The following is a 15,601-nucleotide window of genomic DNA, read 5'->3' as shown; positions in this document are numbered from 1 at the left end:
ATCAATCATGTATTACATAATCATGCTAGTGCTGACGGATTCCCGTTGGTGGTTCATGGGGACGATAATACCCAACCGCAGAGCATTCGTCTCCCGGACCATGAAGTTTCTTTGGGAACAAATAGCCCGGAATGCATGCTAACGCCAGGGCTATACTGCCGGCACCTGCAGGGGCCGATCCCTGCAGTAAAGCAGCCCCGTCAAGCCCCACCACCATGTCATACACCTGCCGCACCTGCGTCAGACGCAAGGTAAAATGCGACAGGCTGACGCCTCGTTGCTCCAGCTGCCGCAGGGGCAACCACGAGTGCTCATACCAAGTGCCGTTCCCTCCGACGCGGAAGCGCAAGGCGAGTGAGGACCTCGCAGACAGAGTGGCGCGATATGAGCGTATTCTGCGGCAGCACGGCTTGCTGGACGCAGACACACAGACGAGGGTGAGTGGCATCTCGCCAGACCCGATTTCGTTTCACTATACCGAGCCCGCAGCCTCGACGACTGGTAGGGTGCTTGCCGCAAAGGGCACGTCGAGATATGTCAGCGGGCATCCGTGGAACAATTTCGGCGAAGAGGAGGTGCGACGCGTTTTCGAAGAGGAAGAGCAGGAGCAGCGGGAGATGACCATTACATCCGAGCGCTTGGTGTCTGATCCGTTGACCGATGCGCTCATGGGCTCTCGGCGTTCGCTTCTGCAGTACCACCCGACTCACACAGAGGCCCTGCTGCTGTGGCACATGCATGTCGAAAGCGTCGAACCGTTCTGCAAGATCCTCCACATTCCCTCCACCTCTGCGATGATCGAAAGGGTTTCGCATCATCCCGAGCTAGCGTCAGATGCAGATGAATGCCTTGTGTTCGCCATCTATCAGTTTGCAGTCTACGCGATGACAGACGAGGACTGCGAACAAAAGCTGGGCCAGCCACGCAGTACCTTAAGCCGACGATATCATTCCGCCGCGCAACAAGCGCTGGTCAATGCCGCATTTCTTAAAACGAGTGACATCCAGGTCCTACAGGCTTTAGTCCTATTCCTCCTCTCCAGTCGCCAATATTACGACTCGCAGACGTACTGGATCCTGACGGGTGTCGCCGTCCGGATCGGACAGCGGATCGGTCTCCACCAAGACGGAGAGAAGCTGGGAATGTCCCCGTTCGATGTTCAGATGCGGCGACGGCTGTTCTACCAACTCATACCCCTCGACGGCAGAGCGAGTCAAATGGCGGGCACCGTCGTGTTCATCCCGCCCGACGCGTGGGACACCCAGCTCCCGCGCAACATCAACGATGAGCAGATCTGGCCCGGCATGACGGAGGCCCCGCGGGAGCAACAAGGCGCGACGCAGATGATATTTTGTCTGTCGCGCGCCTGCGTCGGGCGATTCTTCGCGAGCATGAGTCCGCACTTGAGCAGCACTGGGCCGTGGAAGTTCGACAGCCTGCCCGAGGCCGAGTCGGTCATCGGTGCCGCTGAACGCGAGGTTGAGGATAAGTATATCCGCTACTGCGATATCGTGGACCCGCTGCATTTTCTGACGGTCGGGTTGGCGCGCGCGGGCATCACCGCCATGCGACTGCGTGTCAGGCTCACGAGGGTCCGGAATCAGACTGCTACGGAGGCGGAGATGCGGGAGGTCTTTCATCTCGCCCAGAAGATCTTGGATACGGATGCGGCAGTGTCGGCCCACTCGGGCTTGGAGCGATACCGGTGGCATGTCCGGCCGTTCTTTCTTTGGGGCACCTTCGATTCGTTCATCTCCGTCTTGACGACCCTGTGGACGCGAGCCAGCGTTCTCTCTCCGGTGGAGGTTGAAGGGGCGTGGAAGAAGGTTGAGCAGGTTTACTGTAATCATGATGAGCTTCTGGGTACGAAGCCGTTGTATGTGGCACTGCGGAGACTCACGCTCAAAGCTTGGGATGCTCATGCGCCAAGTGGGACCGGAACAGAGCCGGGTTTCATTGCGACTGCGCGTTCGTTACGAATGGCGAAGAGCAAGGCTATGGAGGGGACTCCAGCAGCAATACGAAATGCAAAAGATGACAGGGACGATCCGGCGATTTCGAGGGCGCCGTCTGCGACTGACTTGGATGCGATGCTTGGTCCGGTGGCTGAGAGTATAGATGGAGAGATGGGCGATGGTATCAACTTCGATGCCGTAGACTGGGCTTTCTGGGATCAGTTGATCCAATACCACCAAGGATACGAGGATGGATAGGATGATGGATCCATGAAGACCTTGCTACAATGAGAAGATTTATCATGGGAAAATGATATCAGACACGGAGTCGGAATCTCGTCCATCCCGGTTCCGCAGCAAGGCTGGAAACGGACCTTCAAAGCTGCCCCAATCCCGGTCCAATCCGATCGTTCATTGGTCAAATTCTCGGCTCATCCGCGGCCGAGCATCCAGCCAATCAGGAAACCCTCCACCAGCGGCCATTTAGTATAAAAAACCCCTTCATGGCCATCACTGTTCAATCACAGCAAACAACATCGACATTCAATCGAATCCAAGAATCATGCCGCAGCTCAGAGTCCTCATCGTGGGCGCGTCGATCGCCGGCCCAACTGCCGCCTACTGGTTCGCCCGAGCCGGAGCCAAGGTCACCGTTATCGAGCGCTTCCCCCAACTCCGCACCAACGGCCAGAATATCGACATCCGGACCGTTGGCGTGACGGTAATGCGACGAATGCCCGGGATGGAGGAGGCCGTGCGAGCCAAGACGATTCCGCTGAAGGGAATTGGCTTCGTCCGCTCTGATGGCTGCCCGTACGGAATCATATCCACGACCGGAGATCCCGACCAACAGTCCCTTGTCTCCGAGTATGAGATCTACCGAGGGGACATGTCCCGGCTCCTGTACGACCGGACCGTAACGAATCCAAACATCACTTATATCTTTGGCGAGCAGGTCGTCTCGATCCAGGAGCCCAACGAGAAGAATGGCGAGGACAGCCCCGTGACGGTCGAGTTCGCCAACGGCACCCCTGCTGCGGAGTTTGATCTCGTCGTGGCCTGCGACGGGGCAACTTCGCGGACCCGCGCGATAGGGTTTGGGGTCGGCGTGCGCGATCACCTCGTCCCGACCGGCAGCTGGGCGGCTTACTTCTCCATCAAGCACGATCTCCTCGAAGGGGCAGATAACATCGGGAAGGCGTACAATGCCATAGGCGGCCGCTTCATCGCCGCTGCGCCTGACCCCTGGGGCGTGAATCGGGTGGTCATGATCAAGCACCAGCCGCCAACTCACGGTAGCGATGCTACAAGGCCGTTCCGGGAGGCGATGCAACACGGCGAGAATGCACTCAAGAACTTCGTCGCGCAGACTTACCGTGGCGCCGGCTGGAAGTGCGACGAGGTGATCCAGGACATGATGGAGGCGGAGGACTTCTACGCCAGCGAGATCGTGCATGTCAAGCTGCCCCACCTGTCGAGGGGCCGGTTTGTGCTGGTCGGGGATGCAGGGTACGCCGCTTCGACGGGCACCGGGACAAGTCTTGCCATGGCGGGGGCCTATGTACTGGCCGGGGAGGTTTGCAAGCACAAGGGCGATCTCGCGGGTGCCCTCCGCAGGTATGAGGATGTCATGCGGCCTCTGATCGGTGACATGCAGAAGGTCCCCCGATTTCTTCCCAGCATCTTTACACCGCAGACAGCCTGGGGCCTGTGGTTCCGCAATATGGTCTTTGCGTTTCTGTGTTGGAGTGGGATTCTGGAGCTCACCCAGAAGTTCTTTGCGGGATCGTTTGCCAATACGGACAAATATCAGTTGCCGGAGTATCAATGGGAGGAGTAGGCGCAGGCGCAGTTGCGGGGTCTGGTTTGTGTTATGGCTGTGTGTCATCTATAGACTATATTTTCAACTCATTTAAGGATTTCTCACTGATTGCAGCCCGCAACGGGGACGAAGAATAGTCGACGGGTTTCCTATAAAGCGCACCGTGACAAACAGCTAAGCTCACATGATTTAATTCACTTCGAAAAACATGGCAGGGGGGATGACTGCCGCAACAGAGATAACACAGCTTTGCAACATATGACCGTGCATCAACTCAACCCCAATCTCCCACCTCACACCCAAACAGTTTCCCAGGCGCAACCCTCCCTACAAAACAGCCCCAACTCTATCCGGCCAACAATCCGCGACCTCCCCGCCCTCCAGCACCGAAACAACCACCGACCCTTCCCCGCGCAACGGATTGCCCTCCCAAACCACAAAGTCCCCGACATGCGCCTCCTCCGCACTGCCCGCGCGACGCAGCCCCAGAATCTCCTCCAGATTCGTCGACACCAGCGCGATCGCCTCGCGGTCCGTCAACCCCGCCTGCTTCCCGGCCGCCTGCGCGTGCTGGGCCAGCGCGTGGACCCCCGAATCGCCGACAAGGGCCAGACCGAGCTGTACGCCGGCGTCGAGGAGCGTCTTCGCGGCACTCTCGGTCAGCGGGGGCCCCACGGGGATATCCTTCTTCTCCCAGCGGTCCGGGGCGCCGCGGTTGCCGGTCAGGATGACGGGGATGGCGGCTTCGGCGAGGTGGTGGGCGACCTGTACTTTGGTTAGGGTGGGTTGTTTATGCGGGACACGATGAGATTGAGTATAAGTAGGGAGGGAGGGAGAGGGTCTTACCAGAGGGGCACCGTGGCCGCCGTAGAGGACCAGCTTGATGTGTGGGAAGTCTTTTTTGATGCGGACGAGTTGGGCGATGTCGTCCTGGTCCCGGTTAGCTTGACCATTTTCAGTCGTTCTAAGGGTCATACGTGAAAGACATACCTGATGGAAAGCATGCACAACCACCGGAAGAGACCCGTTCGCCGCGTGCGCGTAAACCCCCGAGCTCTCGGTGCCTCCCTGCTCCAACACCTGCCGCAGCCGTTCGATCCCCGACAAGACGGTGGGGGTATTGTCGTCTACCAGGATACGCGTAAGCTACTCTATGATTTTGGACCACGGGAGCGTGTTTCGGGGAGGAACTCACTTCTCGCCGACTGTCCCACCGTGAAATGCAGCGCCACGTCATCCTTCCAGATCCCTCCGTCCAGGATCGTCGCCCGCTCGTGGGTGCGGACCCCCACGCTGACCCCCTGCACGATGCCCGCGCTCAGCGGCGGGGTCACGGCCTTGGTCACGCCGCCGATCTGCGCCCGGCCGAAGGCGCGGCCGTGCAGGTGGACCCCGTACTTGGCGAAATGCACGCTCTTCTGCTCGTTCAGCGGGTCAGCCGCGCCCTTGACGTCCTTGCCGGTGCCGGTGGACGGCTCCGAGGCGATGTCCTCGATGCCCAGCTTGTTGCCGAAGGCCACGAGGCCCGGCGTGATGTATCCGTTCTTCAGGTCGATCTGCGTGAGGGCTTTGCGGGTGGTCTGCGCGAGACAGGTTGACTTGGTATCGAGGCAGGCGATCTGGTTCTTTGTGAGCAAGAGAACCGTGTCCTGGGCTGTCTCTGTGGGGACCTGGGTTATGGTTGAGTTGAGGAGGACGTGCTGGATGCCGGTGATGAGGATATTCGTGTCGGATGATTTGTCGCGCACGGGTGCGCATACGCGGTCCCGCTCCGCTGTGGTGACGGAGGGTCGGACGGCTGGTGCGGCTTGTCCCACGATATCTTCATCTTGGACTGATGGTAAGGCAGGCGATTCCAGCACGGCGCGACCGTCGATGAACACCTCGATCGGAGTGGCGCCTACTTGCAGCGGATGGTCATCCCAGATGACGATATCGGCGTCATAGCCAGGGCGCGCGTAGCCGATCCGGTGGTCCTGTTGGATGGAGCGAGCCGGGATCGAGGTTACTGATTGCAGGGCCTTTTCTTCGGGTAGGCCGAAGGAGTATGCGACCGCTGCCTGGTCGCTATGCAGATGTTAGGCAGAGAATGTGGAGAAAGGGGCTGTGTGCCACTTACAGGAGGTACTTCGCATAATTTCCCTCTCCTGTGTGATCCTAGACACCCAGATTGATGAGCCATGGCTATTGAGAGATAGACATCGGGACTCACCGATTTCAGGGCCACGCGGAGACCGTGCTCATCCAGAATCTTAGGTCCTCGTAGATTCGACTCGTAGGCCTCGGCCTTGTACAGGCCGTTATCGGCGAACGTGGCAATGGTGATGTTTCTGCGAGCCAACTGGAATCAGCATTTCGATCCGTGACATAAAGGTTGACGGTGCTGTAACGCACTCTTCGAGATGTTTGAGGAATTCAGGCACCTGCCACGCCGACAAGGCATGATGGAACGCCCGCGGATGCACCCCAAATTCATGCAGCACGGCAAGCATGCGCTCCAGATCATCGGGGGTATAGCAGTGCACATTCAGATTGAGCTCTCCGCGCAACAGCGCGACCAGAGTGTCGAGCTTGAATTCTTCCGGTCGCTTGCCCTGTCTGTCGATAAAATTGGCGATCTGCTGACTCTGCCCAACCCTGCTCTCCTGTATCTGGACTGCAGCCTGGCACCACTCCGTCTGGCGGCCGTGCAGCGCTCGTGCTTTATTAAGTTCTTCCCGCAGCAGCCAGGCGAGACCGAGGCGGGTGTGGCCGTAGAACCGTCGGGGGTTCTCCCCACACGCCATCTTGAGATATCGCTGGCGCTGCGCCTCGGGGATGCCGTGGTCGAGGAGTAACTCCTCGATAACCGGCTCGCCATCTGGGCCGGATCGGGGAAGGTTCTTGACCAGATAGGCTTCGCCGCCGATAACATTTGCCGATCCCGGGGGGATCAGCGAGGAGGTCACGCCTCCGGAGGCAATGATCTTGATGGCTGGGTCGTCCGGGTTGAACCCATCCACGGCACGCACGAACGAGGTCAGCGGTCCCAGGAGCGGGCTCTCGTTGACGTCCTTGGTGGCCGGGAGCTGCGGGAAGGAGAGCAGCAAGTGATGCGAGTGCATGTCCACCAGACCGGGGGTGACGAATGAACCATGCACGTCGATGACCTGGGCGTTGGCTGGCAAAGAAGTGTGCTGCGAAGTCGGGAGCACGGAGCGGATCACCCCCGCGTCGAAGATGATATCAACCCGGTCGTTGAGGATAGATTCCCCGTCGAAAAGCGTCGCATTCTGGATGACGATGGCTTCTTTTTGGCCTGCGACGGGGTTCCAGCGGGGATTGACCCTGCTTGTTGATGCCACAGGCTCTCGGAGGCCTCGATCATACACCTCATGGCATCTCTGCAGTCCTTCGTAGAATTCCCGTTTGGTCGCTGCAGAGGTGGTGGGTGTCAGTAGGTCTGCAGGGGACCTGATGGAGACTAGCAGCAGTGTTGCGACCAAAGCAACCCCTCCAATGGATCGTCGCCAGCGTCTCAGGAATTTGCGGCGTGGTGGACGAGCTGGCTCGTGGATCACTGGACCGGGATAGCCCCGGAGACCGCTCTTGGGTGTCATACTGCGGTGCCACAGGTGGTGGAGAATTCGTCCCTTGATTGCGGTGGGAGTGTAGGGCGGGCAATAGTTATAGGACTGCCCGCACCGCTGGCGTGACTGTGGGTCGAAAGTGCGTTATCAGTCGGTGAAGAGCCTTTGGACCTTCTTGCACATATTCTATTCCCAATGATGCAGATGTATAGTGAGCATTATGTTCTATCTCTAGCTTGATCAACCCAAAGAAAAAGAATTCAAGAATTTTCTTAAGTTACATGTCACTTTCAGTCGATCTCCAGACTGGGCTGAGTCATTGTTTACATGCAGCCGGTCACGTGAATGGAGCTCCGACGGTGGCCGAAAAGCCCTCCGACAAGCCTTCCGATAAGCGTATCGTCGCTCAGTTATGGCTGGAGACTGGACTCCCCGTCTTCCAGCACCAACTTGTTCACACGATAGTTCACGAAGGTCAAAACTAGGCATGCCATTGGTCGAACTTAGACGGTGGCTGCTAGGGTGCGACTCCGTGCAGGTTCCAGCTTCACCACTGGGCCCGATACATGCTGAAGGTTGTTGTAGCCTGACGCTGGCATTGACCTGATCTCTGATCCCCGCATGCTCGGCTGAAGGGGCTTGGCATACAACATTCCCCGCAGGGGCCGGAGAAATTGACTGCCTCAGGCCCTAAGGCTCCCGCCACTCATTCTCACTAACCCCCATCCTCCTGCTGCGCTCCTGCATCCACACAAAGCACCGAGCAACACTAGAACACCTGCGCAAGAAAGGACTTTCAAGCCATCAGTCTATGGGTACCTTAATACTCTAGTCACGTATCTCGCATCTTCCCCCCACAACAACGAAGTCTGCGATCCCCACCAACACTTCCCAACCTTCAAAGCTCAAAGATAGATCTTCCCTCCCCTACATCGTTGGCGACATGGAACTACCCCCAAATGGAACAATAGCACTCAACCAGCACGAAAGACACCAGAAGCGCGAATCTGGCACTTGATCTATCTGTGGGAGCAAAAACATCCTTCCCTAACGAAAAGGGTAGTACTCCCAGCACTCAAGCTTTGCTCGCAATTAAGCTCCCAGCCGTCACATCTCATAGGCCCATCACTATTCTGCACTTCCACGACGAACCTTTCGCTCCTTCGCACCACCAACCAACCCATTCTGTTCGGATGGTTGAAACTTATATGGATCCTTGGCTCGCGCAGGCCCAGTGCGAAGGATCGCTGCACGGACGCGTCCCGAGGTCTATTCCAGATTGGACCAATTGTATCCGCGGAGGAGGGTACAATCGGGAAGAGGAGGGGAAGGGGGGGTAGGGGGCGCGAATGGTATCTACGAATATACTGTGGTTGTCGGTCTGTCTGATGGAGGGTCGGTTGCTTCAATCCGAAGTTAGCCAAGCCAGGTTTCACATTATACCGGACTTTCCGACGGGTGTCTTCCGCGGCTCAAACGCCCATGCGTCAGTAGTTCGACGATCGAGTAGTTCTCGTGTGCGAAGGAGGAGCTACTGCACCAGTCCGACTCGGGGTGATTGGCCGCACGCTTCTCACTGCGCCGATGAGAGGTCCATGCAATAACAAGGCATCTACGAGTTTTGAGGTCAGACGCACCGAGGCTGAAAGCTGCCTGCAGATCCCAAACACATGTTCGACGTGGTCACAATAGACGCGCCAAGTGCGCGATGGCCAGGAATTGCTGGCTATCTCGCGGGACCTGACAGGAAGGTGGTAATTGAAGAGGTCACGCACATCAGGGCAGGCATCCTACCCCTTTTTTGTCGGGTGTCTTGACATGTAGGAACGGTTGCATTTGCGTGCTCACGGGAGTGCCACCGAACCTTGTTTGAATTGGAGTCGCCAACATCTGTCGAATGGGAAGTGTATTACGCGGCGGAAATTGTTGGCAACAGCACAAGAGGAGCCATGCTGATGTGTATACTGCTATGTGCCGTCCCCGGTAATAGCACCCGGAGATTGAGCAACCTTGAGATTAATGACTGAAGGATTGTCGGTCTAAAGTGAGATGTGTCGACCTCGGCGCCCTAGATCAGGCTTAGTCTGGCAAAAGGCGGCACTGGCGATCTAGATCCATAATTTGACTTATCGCGCATCTCCAATAGATTCTGGCCTTCTATCAATGAGTTTGACTGACTAGAATGATGGTGACTTCAGTCAAATGGCAAATGGCATGACAGTGTGAGCACACAAACCCCTGGGTGGGACCCATAGTGCTGCATAACTACCGCCTACTTGGTCGGAGTCATGACATAACTTCAGCTCGGTTCCAGACTGCACAGCAATAGCTATCACTCCACAATCACGAATCACCGCTCGTGGCGGCTGCATTTCTTTGTCTGTCTCTCGCTTGGCCCACACTGTATCGGGAAAGCCCGAGCCAAAGTTGAAGCTAGCCCCGTTACAGTACCTAGAGTTTCGCTTTGGCCTACCCGAGCCGTGGTTGCGAGGTTGAGCTTGTGCAGTACAGTAGCAATTGTAGGCAAAGAGAGCTCCATCAAAATCTTATTCGTGGCTTGGACTCGGGGTCCGCTTGATGAGCTCCTGGTCTTACGGATTGATTGGGGGTCCTCGAGCGGCTGTTCCCCTCCGCAGCTGAGCGAGCGAAGTAAAGAACAAAAAAGCTCGAGCTCATGATCCTGCGAATTTCTTTGTTTGACAGCGATAAGGGGCTATGGCCTGGACCCAGGTTCTGGAGCTTCGGATAGCCCGCTTGCACCGATCCCTGCATCCATACCACCGGGTTCAGCACTGAACACCAGTGCTGACCCCGACGGTGCGGAATACGCAGAGCACAAGTATGTAGCGTGTATATACATTCGACATTCGTTAGCCCCTGCACTCTTCTTTGGATCATGCAGCTATGTCCCTTCAAAGCTTTCCCTGTAACCTGACACTTCTTTAGTAGCAATATGCGGTCTCCCTCTCTTTAATTGCACGGCGACACAACAATGGGGTTCACCATCTCTCCCGATCTTTTAATCGTCTTGGAGTTTGTCTTCGCCGCGATGGCGTGGACGGTAATGGGCGCCCGGCTGTGGCTACGCAAGCGCCGACGCCAGCCCTTCGGCCTCAGCGATTATGTGACCATGATCTGCATGGTCTCTCTCTTGGTGACCGTGTCCCTGATCGCGGCATATGAGAAGAGCAACATAAACAGCTTACTTCCAACGACGCCTCATGACATGGCCATTGCGAGAAGAGCCACGAGGATTTACGCGACGCAATTATACGCCTATATCATCTAGTAAGTTTTCCTCAGCCGCATCATGGTCGTCGCGTTCTCTGACGCGTGTGCCGGTGTAGCCTCTGGGGCCAGAAATTGGTTGTGCTGCTCTTCATCCAACGCGTCTGGGGTGGTCTTCCGTGGCCTCGCGTCTGGATCCGCCTGGCCTGGGCCTATATCGCGCTGACGTTCGTCTTTGCAATCGTCGCTTGGAGTGTGTCCTGCCGAGGGCCGGCGTATAATATTGTTCTTACGGGACGCCCACCCGGTACGTGACCCGCTACAGCCGCCGCTACAGCTACAGAGTAGGGCAATTCTCTAACAGTAGAGTTTCCATCTGCAGCACACTGTCTCAATGATGCGGGGTCACTCTACACCTACGTTGCGCTCAACACCTCCACCGACCTCCTCCTCATCCTCCTCCCAATCCCCTGGTTGATTCAGGTACACCGACCGTGGTCCACGTGCGTTATTGCCCCCTCACTAAGAAAGCGTTCCTAAATTCTGACTGACCCCACCCCGCAGACGTCTCCTCCTGGTCGGGCTCTTCTCGATCGGGCTGCTCATCGCCGCGGCCAGTCTCTCCCGCGCCTTCCTGACCACCACGAACAACGGCATCAACAGCCTCATCTCCCTCTTCGAGCTGCTGCTCGCCGCGCTGGCGGCCAACCTTCCGACCCTGTACAGTCTGCGGCGACGGAAGCCGCAGGCCCCCTCGCCGCCCGATCCCGAGTGCAGTATGCCGCCGCCGCACCCGCCGCAGCCCTGGACCCAGGCCCGCGTCCTCAGCGACACGCAGATCATCGCCGACTCCGGCGACACGGACACAGAGACCCAGTCCGATCGCCGGAATACGCGCGTGTCGAGCCAGGCCAGCACGGAGCCGCTGTTTCGACGGGAGTTGTATCTTTAGCAATCCTGTTGCGTGCATCCTCTCTTCGGGTGTTCTTGGTTTTGTTAAACAGTCAGGGCTGGACCCTGGTCGGGGGGTCATAGAGCCCCGCGGGGGTGGCGGCTCTATGATGTATGCATGGACTGTATATTTTTGTTATTATCATTGGGGTACATGACTCCAAACACGGGTCCCATGTTCCCCTAGCTATATACAGAAGGAGCTCATGCTCGGGTACTTGCAAAATGATGCTCACGAACTGCCTACCGGTAACTTGTTCTTCCCGACGTCCCGCCATCGAAGTCACGAGCCTAGACCAGCCCTATCTACCGGTTCACCCCCCAACCCACCCCTTCCATTCAGAGAAGAACTCATCTCCCCGGCAACACCCCCATCTGCTCCATGGGCCACTGCAACCACGCCCGGTACACCGGGCCTGGCACCTGCTCATAGATCTGCGAGAGGATATGGGTGCCCCAGCCGCGCATGCACCAGATCCACTCCAGCTGGTGCATCAGCACACAGAAGTACCCGACGATCACCATCGCCGGTGGCTGGTACTCCTTCAGCGCCAGCAGGAAATCATGCGGCACGCGCAGCAGCCACATGAACACGTCCGCCGTCTCCAGCCGCCACCCCTTATCGCGACACAGCGTGAAGCAGTGGCTCATGTGATCGAGGGCCTCGGAGTAGATGGTCTGGCAGTGCGGGTCGCCTGTGGCTTCGGCCAGGATGAACTGCCGCAGGTCCTCGAGGAAGGCGTGCTGCGTGGCGGCGGCGTCGTTGAAGTCGTGGGCGCACGGCTGGCGGTGCACGCTGAAGAGCAGGCCCAGTGGTCCGTTCTTGAGGGATTCCTCGGCCACCGCGACGATGGTCCCGGTCCCCTTGATGAGGAGGAGCCAGTTGGCGATCTCGTGGCCTTCCCACAACAGGAAGTTGCCGAGTTTGAGGGGCTTGGCGCAGCAGATGAAGGAGGAGAGTGCGGAAAAGAGGAATAAGGGCGTCGCGTTGGTGGCGGTTAGGTGTGCGATGGCGGGCGTGGCCAGCCGGAGGGCCGCGTCGTGGTGCGTGCTGGCCAGTTGGAGGTACTGGTCTTTGTGCCCCGGGCGGAGGCCCGCTAGGTGGAGGGCGGAGAGCGCCAGGATCGCCCGCAGGGTGTACGGGGCGGTGAACCCGATCTTGGGGACTTCGACGCGCCACAGCGTCTGCAGGGTCGGGTTGGCGGAGAAGGTGTACGCTGTGGAGGTGGTGTAGTGGTGGAGGAGCTCGAGGTCGGCGATGGCGAGGTCTGAGGTGCCGGTTGAGGAGGGTGGCTGGGGTAGGGCTGTGTTATTTGGGGATGTGAGGGGTGGACTCCGTCTACCGCTAGAATCGGGGGTCGAGTTGCGACTCGATGCGGAGGTGGCTTCGGTGAATGAGGAAGCTGTTTCGACCAGTCGCGTCGAGAGCGCAAAGGAACACCGTACGCCATGGCGCATGCAGTTGTCGCACGTCGGCTTTTCCTCGCCACACTGTCATCCATGTCAGAGTACTAATCCGGTGAGATCGTCTCTAGGGCAGCAGTTTCAGTATCCCACCTTGACTTTCCTGTGCTTGCATTGCTGGCACCCGTTACGTGATTTGCGATGAGACCGGCGTCCTCGGACTGTGGAGCTGGCCGACATTGTCTTTTGGCTCGAATAGCCCCGCGCAAATCAGCGCGGGCGATAAAATAACTTTGATTGCTCCGACCCGGTTTCACCGGCTGAACAAGTGCAATCGGAACTTGCTAGCCACCACCGCACTACAGAGGAGCCAGGTCACGTAGCAGGGCAAGACATTATGATTGTCATTGCAGCCCCGACGTTTCGCCCGATCATGCAAGTTTTAAAGTTGAGGTGATGATCAAAGTTCGTGTTGTTTGCCCCTGGGTCGAGTGGACCCTTTTCTTGCTTTGCCCAGACTTCTTCGCCCGAATCGTCTGCTGCGCAGTTTCACTGTCATGGCTGCCTATTCGGATCCCGTTTTGATAGCATATATGATACTACAATAGATCAAGAGATGTCCCAGGCATCCAGATTCTTCTAGCTCGAATACAAGCTTCTGAAGATGGGGTTGTTATGGTGGAAGCCTGGATGCTGAGCTATTCTTGGCGCACGCTAGCCCCGAGCTGCCGGGTGCAAACCCGCCAAACACGGCAGATGCAGTTAACTATAAATCTGATTGGTACATCTCCTTCCCGCCCAACTTGGCTCCTTGCCAAGAACTTTCCTCAGTGATTGGAATCAAAATATAGAAAGATGCCTACGATAGATGAGAAATATATCTAACTATAATAGCAGTTTTCAGGTCTTCGACTTCTTGGTCAAAGTCGTCTATAAGACAGCTCATAAGGTTCTGACAAGATCTAGGCCATTTCACGCAGTTGTCATGAAGCTGCTATTCCTGTAGCTTAACATGGGCAAAACTATGGCTCATGTGTATCTAGTAAGAAAGAGCGGAGATGGCTGCTTTCTATACTCAACGGAGCTCCTCAATGCTCAGATAGGGGGTCTTGCGTCTAATGGCTTTCTCTACGAAGCACAGAGACATCACAAAATGCGGTCCTACTGGCATTAAACCTGTCCAAGACTTCGCCCAGAATCAGCATATCCACTGACCATGTCTACATAATCCAAGAAAAAGGCCAAATCTTTGCGGGTCAAAAGCAGGACCTGCATGACCCAATAGTAAGGAGATATTCAAGATTAAGTGGTGTTTAAGCAATCCATGATATCTCTGCCGACAAGATGAACAATCCTCAAAATAGAGGATCCAGAACAGTCTATCTACCACAAAAACCACTCGAAACAATTGAAAGATTAGAAAAAAAAAAAAACAAAGATTGAAACATGCACGCAAATCACGAAGCACCCCAACGACTCAGTAATCACGTCGACTCGCGCGATCCCCGCCCCTCCAGCTGCAGCCCGACCTCCTCCGACCCGACCCGATGATGGCGCACCTCGCTCTGCAGCACCACCGACGGATGAAACAGGTTCATCACCACCATCACCAGTAACATCATCGCTGCATCCAGCACATACAGGAACACCTCGTGGCTGATGACATATCCGCTGTTGCCCTGCGCAAACTCGATCAGTCGGTACACCGACCGCACCAGGATGAGCCCGCTGACGAGGTAGCACGCAAAGAGCAGGCCGCGCCAGTCCCGCGGCCAGCAGCTGCGCCCGCGGTCTGTGGCCTTGTCCGACTCGGCGGTTGGGTGCCTTGCAATGCGGCGGTGGAAGGTGAGGGAGGCGAGGAGGAAGGCCCCGAAAAAGATTAGCTGCACGCAGAGACCGCCGACGATGACCCATTGCCCGATCTTCATCCCGCTCGCGGAGCCACCGGACATGATTCCGCCGCCTGTTTGTCTCGGTGTTAGACTAGAAAAGGCGGCATGGTTAGATGGAGGGGCGACTTGCCTGCTGCTTGGAGGAGGAACGATAGGATATCGCCCGACACGAAGACCTTGGTCAGCCATTTCACAGGGATGACGCTCAGATCGGCTGCGTTGACGAAGGTGATGATCCGAGCTAAGACCATGTAGATTGAGGCGGCGTAGAGCGTTGGTGCGAGCAAAAGCAGGAGGGTCTGGATGGCATAGAGGGTAGTCGAGGTCTGGTGGAAGTGCGCTGCTGCGCGCGCGATATAGCCGATTATCTGGACTGGAGGGTGTTCAGTACACTGAGCGACTGCCTGAGGATTCGTTCTGCACTTACAGATTCCCCCAACAATGAACGGGTTGAAGTACTTCGCGTGGGTTTGCACTCGCTGGAAAAGATGGACTGCCGTGGTCAAGAAGAACAGCACGGCGAAGATGACTGCAGCCGGCAGGCTGGGGTCGTACTCGTAGAGCACGAATGTGGGCTTGGATCTTGAGGCTAACATGTCGAATGGGTATTAAATTGAAGTCTGGGCTTTGTGTGCAGCAAAGCGTTGATTAAACAATGGCGATGTATATAATATCTGTAAAGATAATCAGAAGCAGGTGCACTATTGTGTTCCTTCCATTGGAGTCCAAAGTGCACTTATTTATAGATCGATACTCGTCGCCGACGAGCATTCGATATTT

The 15,601-nt window shown here is 56.8% G+C and overlaps 6 protein-coding genes across 6 annotated transcripts; 3 read left to right on the top strand and 3 right to left on the bottom strand.

The window, feature by feature from the left end:
- Positions 1–2,342, top strand: BO82DRAFT_95595 (putative C6 transcription factor). The gene has a single exon (XM_025641690.1). It carries the CDS (start codon positions 132–134, stop codon positions 2,211–2,213), a length of 2,082 nt encoding a protein of 693 aa, XP_025491326.1. The 5' UTR covers positions 1–131; the 3' UTR covers positions 2,214–2,342.
- A 175-nt stretch (positions 2,343–2,517) lies between these two features.
- On the top strand, positions 2,518–3,795 carry BO82DRAFT_284855 (putative FAD-binding monooxygenase; the record flags this gene model as incomplete). The annotated part of the gene is made up of 1 exon (XM_025631475.1): positions 2,518–3,795. One exon carries the CDS (start codon positions 2,518–2,520, stop codon positions 3,793–3,795), a length of 1,278 nt encoding a protein of 425 aa, XP_025491325.1.
- Positions 3,796–4,104: 309 nt separating this feature from the next.
- BO82DRAFT_284701 (amidohydrolase) lies at positions 4,105–7,376 on the bottom strand (the record flags this gene model as incomplete). The annotated part of the gene is made up of 7 exons (XM_025631464.1): positions 4,105–4,542; positions 4,624–4,707; positions 4,768–4,904; positions 4,973–5,844; positions 5,897–5,934; positions 5,990–6,107; positions 6,172–7,376. 7 exons carry the CDS (start codon positions 7,374–7,376, stop codon positions 4,105–4,107), a joined length of 2,892 nt encoding a protein of 963 aa, XP_025491324.1.
- A 2,880-nt stretch (positions 7,377–10,256) lies between these two features.
- BO82DRAFT_416228 (uncharacterized protein) lies at positions 10,257–11,701 on the top strand. Its single transcript, XM_025639989.1, has 4 exons — positions 10,257–10,634; positions 10,694–10,881; positions 10,957–11,077; positions 11,139–11,701. Exons 1-4 carry the CDS (start codon positions 10,339–10,341, stop codon positions 11,524–11,526), a joined length of 993 nt encoding a protein of 330 aa, XP_025491323.1. The 5' UTR covers positions 10,257–10,338; the 3' UTR covers positions 11,527–11,701.
- BO82DRAFT_336670 (Zn(II)2Cys6 transcription factor) lies at positions 11,689–13,382 on the bottom strand. Its single transcript, XM_025633360.1, has 2 exons — positions 13,083–13,382; positions 11,689–13,016 (listed from the first exon to the last, which is right to left on the bottom strand). The coding sequence occupies exons 1-2, from the start codon at positions 13,167–13,169 to the stop codon at positions 11,877–11,879; spliced, it is 1,227 nt and encodes a 408-aa protein (XP_025491322.1). The 5' UTR covers positions 13,170–13,382; the 3' UTR covers positions 11,689–11,876.
- A 1,031-nt stretch (positions 13,383–14,413) lies between these two features.
- Positions 14,414–15,417, bottom strand: BO82DRAFT_383898 (RTA1 domain-containing protein; the record flags this gene model as incomplete). The annotated part of the gene is made up of 3 exons (XM_025638053.1): positions 14,414–14,892; positions 14,952–15,194; positions 15,249–15,417. 3 exons carry the CDS (start codon positions 15,415–15,417, stop codon positions 14,414–14,416), a joined length of 891 nt encoding a protein of 296 aa, XP_025491321.1.
- Positions 15,418–15,601: the final 184 nt, after the last annotated feature.

This window comes from Aspergillus uvarum (genome assembly GCF_003184745.1).
Source record: "Aspergillus uvarum CBS 121591 unplaced genomic scaffold BO82scaffold_31, whole genome shotgun sequence".
Taxonomy (NCBI): Eukaryota; Fungi; Ascomycota; class Eurotiomycetes; order Eurotiales; family Aspergillaceae; genus Aspergillus; species Aspergillus uvarum.
Note: the sequence above shows the minus strand (reverse complement) of the source record. Positions and strands in the feature narration are given on the sequence as shown.